At 40.0% G+C, this 10,695-nt stretch overlaps 1 protein-coding gene across 1 annotated transcript; it reads left to right on the top strand.

Moving 5' to 3' along the window:
• The first annotated feature begins 340 nt into the window (after positions 1-340).
• LOC138954451 (uncharacterized) lies at positions 341-9,372 on the top strand. Its single transcript, XM_070326296.1, has 7 exons — positions 341-479; positions 953-1,231; positions 2,396-2,695; positions 2,931-3,242; positions 4,084-4,491; positions 7,575-7,688; positions 9,305-9,372. The coding sequence occupies exons 1-7, from the start codon at positions 419-421 to the stop codon at positions 9,370-9,372; spliced, it is 1,542 nt and encodes a 513-aa protein (XP_070182397.1). The 5' UTR covers positions 341-418.
• Positions 9,373-10,695: the final 1,323 nt, after the last annotated feature.

The following is a 10,695-nucleotide window of genomic DNA, read 5'->3' on the forward strand; positions in this document are numbered from 1 at the left end:
ACACACACACACTGGGTCAAACAGGCAGACAATAATATGAACAGGGAAAGTATCTGTTTAACCTTCTAAGACGACTTTAATGTACACATTCGAACTAGGTTTTGCCTCTGGTTGATGTGGTCAATGCAGCACGCAAGTGCGAGCATATACACGCATACGACTCCAACATCGTTTTAACGTTTGCACACAGTTTATCGATGGTTGATCTTTTAGTGAATGGTTCGTATGTTAATGTGATCGTTGAGCACAGTGTAAAGTAGTGCAGACACGAGTTAGTTTTGGACGCGCTTTAAATATACTTCCTCATTAACATTTCAACAAAGTTGCGGCCCGCAGTGTTCAGAAACGTACCGCATATAAGCCGAACTGTATGAGAGTACGCACGTGATTTAACAGGAGAGGCGTCAATGCAGTCAAAATGAAAGACCTCTGCCTGTTGCTTGCGACTGTTGTTAGTTTGTCCTTTATAAACTGTCAAGGTAAGCATTTTTTATTTTTTTCAAAATAACGGTATGTCTATGTTTTATGAAATGAAACGAACACCTACAGAAACAACAACAATGAGTAGATAACAGCAACCAAAGAAGCCATCAAACAGACACACACGCAAGAAATAGACATTTGAATAAACGGAAAACCATACAGACAAACAGCACCACAGTGAACGAAGAAAATACTCGAGGTAAAGATTTCTAACATATGAGAGGATTTCTAAATTGATCAATCAAATCGCCGATCGATGTATGCATAAAACCGATCGATTGACTAATTATGTAATGTTTAAAACCGAGTGAATCACAAATAAGTGTTTGTTAGTTTTGTTTACATTTCATGTACATGCTTTGTAGATTGATTGATTGATTGATTGATTGATTGATTGAGAGAGAGAGTGATTGATCGATTGATTGATAGATTAATTGAATGATTGATTGATTAATGTATTGATCAATAGACGGACCAACGGGCGGCAATCTGCAAATCAACTTGACGCAGACCCTGGATGTGACAAGCGGACGTCATCACTATGAGCTGAGCTGTGCTGACCCTGGTGTCTCCCCCACACCAGTGTTTAGATGGTTTAACGTCAACTGTAGTAATGGTGGACAAGGCAGTACGTGCACGTTTGAACCGAATGCTACTCAACACAACATTCAACCTGAGTGCATTTCAAAACGAGTCATTGCCAACGAGACGGAGCGTGTCTTTCAAACCATACGCATTAACTTCGCATGTGAGCATAATTATTTGTCTTTAAAGTGCAGTTTTGAGCATACCAGTATCACTGCTTGTATACGGCTGAGTGATTATGCACATCACGTTCCATTATGTGTATGTTATGTTGTATAACTACTTTTGTCTCTGTTCTTCTTTTTACTGAAGTTGGCATTCATGCATGCATGCATCCATCTATGTTTTGTTCCCCTTTCCGTCCATTCGGTCAGTACAGTATATTGCTATTATGATAGACACATGGAGGAATTCGGGAGTTGTGATTAAATAGTTACACACAGCCCTATTTCGATCATTCGTCCTTATTTCCCCGGAAGTTGCTCAATATCATTTATATTTACAAAATCAAACCACACGTGGTAGTTCCGGTTCAACTCGAGCAGATGTTAATTCCTTCGCTCTCATACCATCAGAGACATGCAATTATACTTACCATTGCTTGCAAACTCTAAACATGATGAATTAGCCTAATCTGCTTAATTTCCGAAGAAACAAGACATAGCTATAGAATGTGTGCCCTTGTACACCACAAAATCAGTCTCCGAACTGAGACAGTCGTACGTTACCGTTTACCACGTGTGTGAGACGAGCGCGTGCGTGTTTAACTCACTTGAAAAATGACTTGATGTCAGTCAAAATGGAAAACACAAACCACACAACAAGGTTAACCTGTTTGCTCTTCCGCTTTGTTAATTGGTTTCTTTGATCTTTTTTACAAGCAAAAAACAGGAAACTTGAACTTGTGTTGAGCACGAATGTCACTGTGTTGTCAGGCCGAGAGAGAGAGAGTGGCAGTAGAGCTATGCGCAATAACATGCGCGAAGAAAATTCGTCTGCTCACGTCAGAAACCAATCACATCAAAGCAAAAACTTACATTTCTAGGTAAGAATAGCAACATAAACGCCATTGTGGTTTGAGAAAGGTGATAGGGTCGGATATTTTGACTCGTCTTCGACTTCGGAGTATTATATATACTTGTTCTCGTCAAGATATCCGACCCTATCGCCACGCTGAAAAACGATAGCTGTTAATATGTATGCTTTCGTTTGCCATTCCTTTGTTTATGTTGATGGGTGTATGTTTTGATGAATGACTGCTTGACTTTAACAAATACTGGCTTCAAAAGAAAATGCAATATACTCTTCTGATTGTTCATCTGACCAGACCCCGTGCTGCAAGGGCCCCAATCAGGCAGCCCTAGGTCTGATCTACTGCACACAGGTGATAATCTGACATGCAGCTTGACCACAAGCAAGCCACTGGAGGGCAGTGTCCACTTTGCCTGTACTGATCCCACGCTAGATGACCAGCCTGACGCCAACAATGCAACCTCTGTGTCCAGTTCTGTCACGGTGAACGCTGCCCTTGCCACAGAGAAAGACACAGAGTGTATCTGTCACGCAACACTGAATATCGGAAACGGATTTTACCACATCTCTACTGCTGCACTGTTCACTGTTGAACGTAAGTCACCTACACCGTATGTTTTTTGTTTCTAATATATTCTAGTAATTGTCAAATAGTTTAGAATTCTGAATCACATTACATTGATTAATAACATCCAAAGTGATACATCCTCCATAATGTACCTGCCAGTTGAATAACACTCTACAGAAAAACAAATTTTGAAAAAAAATAAAATAAAATGGGTACATGTGTTGAACACCCTGCAAACTCGTTGTTTATGCTCCTTTTCCAGACAAAGCCAAGATCAAGAGCTTGACACTGAATGGTACAGACAGAGATATCACTGTGAATGAGTCTAATAATGCAACTCTCCAATTGGTCTGCAATGCATTCGGTCGACCTGGGCCTGCAGAGTTTACGCTGGATTGGGTCAACAGGGAGAGTCCCTTCACCAATGTCACTATCACTGAAATGGGAAAGTGGACGAGCCAGGCCGCTGTGACACTGTCAGACATCCAGTGCCGAGACATGGGGACCTACAGCTGTACAGCACACAACGGTCTGGGTCACCCTGACACCAGGAGCATCATGCTGAACGTCAGATGTAAGTTACACAGTTATATAATTGTGACCCTCCACCACGGAATGAGTCGCATGTCATCTTTGCATGATTTTCATATTTTTACATTTTCCTAAAGAGTGTTTTATGCTCTATCCAGTGGTAAAATCCGTTTTAGAAAAGAGCAAAAACCTTTCGAGTTATAAGCCTGTGACTAAGGTGACCCTCACACTTTTACCACTGTACCCCCGGACTTATATTAAGCCTAGCGCAGAACCGCGCGAGGTGACATGCGACTCATTTCGTGGTGGAGGGTCACAATTACTGATGTGCAAATGGTTCATGTATGCATTCTTCTACTGCTGCTGTACCTTTTCCCCCACCACAACATGTTCCTACTTTTTAATTTTTTATACATAACTGCTGATATGAAATACGGCTGATGTAACTGCTACTGCCGTTGTTGTTTTTGGTAGTTGTTGCATTTGTTGTACTATCACATAAAGCTACTTGTACCACCACCTGAACCACCACCTTAAAACAATACTCCCTCTCTCTCCCTATGTATTGTATGTGTCTTTCTCTCGCTCGCTCGCTCGCTCTCTCTCTCTCTCTCTCTCTCTCTCTCTCTCTCTCTCTCTCTCTCTCTCTCTCTCTCTCTCTCTCTCTCTCTCTCTCTCTCTCTCTCTCTCTCTCTCTCTCTCTCTCTCTCTCTCTCTCTCTCTCTCTCTCTCTCTCTCTCTCTCTCTCTCTCTGTTGCTTATCCGCTCGTTATTTCTCTTTTGAACCGATCAACCCTGTACATTCAAATAAACCCCTCTTTCTGTCTAGTATGTTATGATAGTTATCGTAGAATGTGACCAATCAATGTTGTATTTTGTTGCAGGCCCACCCAAAACGACAGTCAATGAAACGATGAACATGACAATTGATGGAATTGTCTTCATGCTTGAAGCTTACCCTGTACCCCATGAGTTTTCCTTCACCTACCTTGATAAAGGCACCATCACCAAGGGAAGCCGTGTGTCATCAGACAACTTCCATTCCACTTGCCAACAAGATCGAGACAAAGAATATATATTGAACTGCAGCATTAAACCAGTGTATGTCCCCAAGAGATTGCGAGGAATGTACCTTGCAAACGTGTCCAATGGGATTGGAAGTGTTGAAGTGGCGTTTGAGATTCGTATAGTAGGTTGGTGTGTTTACACAAATGTATCTCATGTTCTAAGGTGTTTCCGGAAAATGGTGGCTCGGTATGATGTTCTGCTTCTCAAACAATGCCTAATCCAACGTGTAAATATTACTGCTATGCATCAAACATTATATTATCACAGCCGAATTTACTGAAACAAAATACTAAAGTCTTTGTCTTTGCTCCTTTTATAATACGCATTGGGTCGATCCTTACCAATGAAATACACACTGAGGCATTGGGTTGCATCACGTTATTATGTGAGTCTAAAACAGAATTGGCTTGACATAGTTTAAAGAACAGAATGTATCATTAGCAATGACAGAGGTTGAACAGGGCACTGCATGTGCTTGGCAATACATACATCTCGCACTGGTATGTCTAGGAGTGTTCATCCATTTATGTGATGCAAATTATATTTAGCAACATTGTGTAATACAAATTACAATGAAAATACAAAGGAAACTGGTTCTTATGCTAACAAAAAGAGACATGATGTCATGCTAACTAATCATGTAAGTTCACATTTAGAATGGGTCAATCCATTTTTTTTAAATAATTTTTTTAACATATTTTTTTAAAATATATTTTTTTTCAATATTTGTTTTTTACATATTTTTTTTAAACCTTTAGCCAGTCTTCACAGAAGAGCAGTTAAGCTAATTATGCTAACAAATCACACTCCTTCAGAATCTGATTATAAAAATGTGCAAGTATTACCATTTCAAAAAAGATTGATGTATAATAAAGGTGTTATAATGCATAAAGTGATGTCAGGGTATGCACCGGAGACATTACGTGATCATTTTATTTTGAACTATAACAGACTAAAAATCATAACATTGATTCCACGTATTGACCTTTTCAAATCAAGCCTTCTTTATTCAGGTGCGGTCCTATGGAACTCACTGCCAATTTTTCTTAAACATGAAACAAACACATACAGCTTGATAAGTCGCACATAATGCAAATAAACATGTGCTGAATGGTTCGTCAATTCCTTTAAAGTGTATGTGCATGTTAAACACAATTATAATAATATTCAGATCTAGATTAAGTTAAAAATTGACACTCTTTATCATTGACAATTGTACTTAAAATGCAGTATGACAATGTATTTTTAAATGTGTATCTGTATATAACAGTTACAATGTGTTACGTTTTATGTGATAGTTCTTTGATTATATTGTCTTCTTTTCTTGTTGACCCTATATTAGGGCGAGGGCTGGATGTAAAATAGCAATATTCTTCCTTATCTATTACCCTCGATAATAAAGATGCTGTCTTGTCTTGTCTTGTCTTGTCTCTCTCTCTCTCTCTCTCTCTCTCTCTCTCTCTCTCTCTCTCTCTCTCTCTCTCTCTCTCTCTCTCTCTCTCTCTCTCTCTCTCTCTCTCTCTCTCTCTCTCGCTCTCTTTCTTTCTTTCTTTCTTTCTCTCTCTCTCTCTCTCTGTCTCTCTCTATCTCTCTCTCTGTCTCTATCTCTATCTCTCTCTCTCTCTCTCTCTCTCTCTTCTCTCTCGCTTTCTTTCTTTCTCTCTCTCTCTTGCAATTGCAAACAGATAGGTTGTGTGTACCCTGTTTGTAAATTGAACTGAGCTGTTGCTAGATGCGACTTGGGCATTACCTGCTATTCAGACTTGGTAGTGAGACAGACGTTTTCTTCCACACGAGATTACGTTGATTGTCCAACGAAGCCGTCAGGCTGAGTTAGACATCAGCTAATCGAGTGTGGAAGAAAACTCTGTCACACGACCAAGTCTAAATAGCATTGCTGTCTCACAGCTTCAACAGAGGAGAGAACAAACACGTTTTGCGTACTCACGCTTGACAAATCTGAACACAGGGGCAGCCATTGTGGAGATATCTACTTTTTCAAGGAAGTGGCAGAACAACTATGAATGACGTCTCCGTATGTGTGAATGACGTCAGAGTCATCGTCACAGTCTGTATCTTTTGAAGCATCGCATTCTTCATGACGTCTTTCTGTGTCTACATGCGCGAAATGTTTGTTCTTTTCCGGATCTTTGTCATGTCTGTTCATAACTCCTTCTAGACCAACAGGCCTCGTGAGCTAGCCACTTTCCAAGGGCAGCTAAATTCGCGTATGAAAACAGAACTGTCGTCTGGGATGCCGTTTTCAGTATTCTCAGCGTTGAATAATGTGTAAAGAGAAGAAACGATAACAGCAGGGGAAATAAAAGTCGTGTGTGCATTTTGGGACTTTTGGAGGGAAGATTTTGAGTTTGAATCCGTTCTTGCACATGCTCCAAAGCGTGTAACATACAATATTGTACACATTTGCTTTTTATAGAAGTGGCAAAGAAGGAAATCGTGTGACATACAGTATCGGTACATGCCATGTCGTGTAGCGTTAAACTGTTTCACAAGTTGTTTAAATTGTACAACTTAGATCTTCTTCACAAAAGAAAGGAACACTTTTTAGATCTTGTTTCCAGTGTGATGATATCCATTGTCTTGCATTCCAGCATGAAAATGCTCGGGTGATTAGTTTCATCAGATGGAATGTAATGACGGTCAATACATTATAATTATGTTAATGTCATTTTTTTGTAAGGCACGTACTGACGCCCACAAATGACAGTGATGTCACTCGTCTTCTGGTCTACGACTTATCTTACAGCATGTGTACTGACCTATATCATGTTTGATTTGCGCACCTACCTGTGACGTTCTCATAATTTTCTTCTAATGTGCATGTTCGCATGAACGTTCATCTGCATGTGACTGCATGGCTGCTGCGCCAGTAACAGACTCACAAACTAAAGGTATGCTTTTTTGTTAAAGAGTGTAAGGTCTGTGTTGCAATATGTCAAATAACCAGAATAGAGGTAGATGACAACGTCCTGATTGCACGCAATCAGATAGGGAAAGGATTGAGACATGAAATGTTTGATGATGTTTATATTCACCCAAAGTGACTTGTAAATAATTGATTTTGAAGTGCTGTTCTTTCTATGTGACCGGAACACTTATTAGAGTGATTTAATGTTAAAAAAAAACCTATGTTTATGGCACTTAAATGATGATACATTGCTGACTCTCATTTAACGAAGGCAGACCCAGCTCTTATTTTCTACAAATGTCATACTGTTCATACAGAGGAGGAGCTCATACCATGCCCTTCTATCTATGACTGTTAATTTATGTTAATGCTTTACAGTACTGAACGGGAAGTCAACCTCTACGGGGCTGATCGTTGGCTGTGTCATCATCGTCATCATCGTCATACTCGTTGTTCTCGTCGCCGTCCTTCCTGCCAAGAACAGACGCCGATGTATGCGTAGATATAGATGCATACGAACAAGCACAAGGACAGCAAATCGTAAGAAAATAGTAAATACTCATTTCAATGAATTCAATCTAAATGCGTCAACATTCGCAATAGAGATTGTGGTGGGAGAGAGTGTAGGAGGGAGGGGGGTGAGTATATATATATACACAGTGTTTTAAGTAAAGAGTGTTCTTGTTTACAAGAGACATTGAAACATTGAAACATTGAACTTTATTACAGGAAAGATAGCATTAGGTCCGTAGGACCTTTCTTACAGCTAGTCCTGATCTAAGCAGAATGGTTATAATCGAAATGGGAATACATAGGAACAAACTTTTTATGATGAAACGCAGACACACGCAATAATAGTAATATAAGAATAAGATCATTTTTTATCGACATGTGATATGCAGATATACAACCATACATTATCAGAACACACACACACACACATATATATATATACACGCACACGCACACGCACACACACACAGAAGATCAACTAACTTATAAGGCAAGCCAACATAACACGACACACTAACCAAATAAAGGATCAGGTAGCAAAGTAAAAATAAAAAAAATAAATAAAAAAACAATAAAAAAAAACAAAAAACGTTCATGACCTAATATATACCATCTTAGATTATGAAGGAATCACCATGCCAATATAAAATGCAGTAATACTATCTTAGATACTAGAAGGAGTAATACACGAGAATGTATTCTTATCACACCAAGTTGACGCAAGACACATACATGCACATTTTCAGAAGGATAAAAGGCACACATACGTTTGAGCAACCAGGCACATTACATTAAAGTGATGTTTGAATGTATTTTTGCAGATGTGTTTTGAATGTTTTAAGGTTACTGGTCGATTTTAAGCATGTAGGTAGGGAGTTCCAGACATAAGCTCCCGAGTATGAAAGACTAGTTTTAAATATGTCAATGCGTGGCTTCGGGCAGGCCAGATTATGCTTGAAAGTGGAATACCGAGAAGGTGTTGATTGAAACAAGTGAGTTAGATATTCGGGTGCTTGGTCATGTAGGATCTTGTGCATGAAAACTGATTTATTAAATAAAAGCTGTTGTTTAAGTTGAGGTATATTGAGGGCTGTCAGTTTTGCGTCAGTAGTTAGTGATGGGTCAGGCAGAATGAGTTTAGCTGACCTACGATGACGAGAATTTATAGTTTTGAATAATGCATCACTACAGCCATCCCAGATGACAGAGGCATAATCAATGTGAGGTTTGATGTGGGCGTTGTAGAACATTTTTCGGGCGTCTAAAGTTATGACTGACTGAAGTTTTGAAAGTAGGAATACATTTCTTGAAACGCGTTTACACAGATGTTCAATGTGGGAATGCCACCTAAGCTTATCATCGATAATCACGCCTAGCAGTTTGTGTTCGCTAACCTTTTCTATTGAGTTTCCGTTGATGGTGAGATCTAGTGAGAGGGGGGACAACTGATGCTTCTGGCGCGTTGTAATTACCATTGATTTAGATTTCAGAGGGTTTAGGACCATGTTGTTTTCAGAGCACCATTGTGAGATGTCTCTAAGGGTGTGCTGAAGAGATTGTTGAATATTTTCAAGACGTCTATTTTGTGTCCGTAGTGTTGTGTCATCAGCGAGCATGTGGCACTCTACTGAGTTGTCAGAGAAGTGAAGTGGAAGGTCATTAACGTAAATACAGAAAAGAATAGGACCTAAGACAGAGCCCTGGGGTACTCCATATAACACGGACTCCTCTCTTGAGTACGCACCATGTACATAGACTTGTTGCGATCGGTTTTCAAGGAAAGACTGAAAGAAAGACAGAGAGTCAGATCCATTGAGATATAGTGATAATTTGTTGAGGAGAATTTTATGATCAACGAGGTCAAAGGCCTTAGAAAAATCTAAGTATACGACCCCAGAGAGCTGGGAGGAATTTATGGCTGACAGACATTTGTCTGTCAAAAGCGAGAGCGCAGTAGAACATGAGTGGTTACTGCGGAAACCAGACTGCAAGGGGTGGAAAAGGGCCAAACGGTCCATGTATTTTGTGAGATTAATGTGAATATGTCTTTCAAGAAGCTTTGATAGTACTGAGAGTAAGGAAATAGGGCGGTAGTTGCTAATATCAGAAGTGTTTTTGGATTTGGGGAGAGGAATAACTTTAGCTTTCTTTAGTGCTTGCGGAAAGGTGTTGCGCTGAATGCAGAGATTAAAGATATATGTGAGAGAGTCAACTGTGTAAGGAAGGGAGAGTTTTAATAAGTGGTTGCTGATTTCATCAGGTCCTGAAGATTTTTTGTTCTGAAGTTGTGAAATCAGTCGTCCTAATTCGTGCACTGCAATGGGTGGGATTTGAAAGGGTGCTTTATTCGCCGTCTTTTGTTTGCAGTAGAGGGATAGATTGTCAGAGTTGTTGGGAGAGGCATTGTCAGGGTTGCTAAGAGAGGTAGCTACAGACGAAAAGTGAGAGTTAAAGATGTCTGGCGTTAAGTGACGGGGGATCTGGGTGGAGTTAGAGGTGGAACCTCTGATGAGTGAATTTAGTGCACGCCAGATCTGCGAGATATCCCGGTTATTCTCAACGAGTTTATTAAAGTAAGCTTTCTTTGAGTCACGAACCATGTTTTTTAACCTATTTCTAGCTGTTTTATAATCTTGGAACTGTTTAGCTTTTTTTAACAGGTCACGCTGATCCATGGCTTCAGTTATTTTATTGGACATCCAGGGTGGAAGTTTAGGATGTTTTACTCTCATTTTCTTTATAGGTGCGTGCTTGTTTATTATAGGTAGTAGGGTGTCATACCAACATTCTAATGCTTGATCAGGGAGAGGGAGAGAGGGGGTTACCAATGAGCAAGGTCTCTGTTTACAAAATCCAGAGAGAGGAAGAGAGAGGGAGGGAGAGAGAGAAAGAGGGGAGGGAGAGAGAGAGAGAGGGAGAGAGAGAGAGAGAGAGAGAGAGAGAGAGAAATAGCGAGAGAGAGAGAGAGCGCGAGAGAGAGAGAGAG

Source organism: Littorina saxatilis, unplaced genomic scaffold (genome assembly GCF_037325665.1).
Source record: "Littorina saxatilis isolate snail1 unplaced genomic scaffold, US_GU_Lsax_2.0 scaffold_2241, whole genome shotgun sequence".
NCBI classification, from domain to species: domain Eukaryota; kingdom Metazoa; phylum Mollusca; class Gastropoda; order Littorinimorpha; family Littorinidae; genus Littorina; species Littorina saxatilis.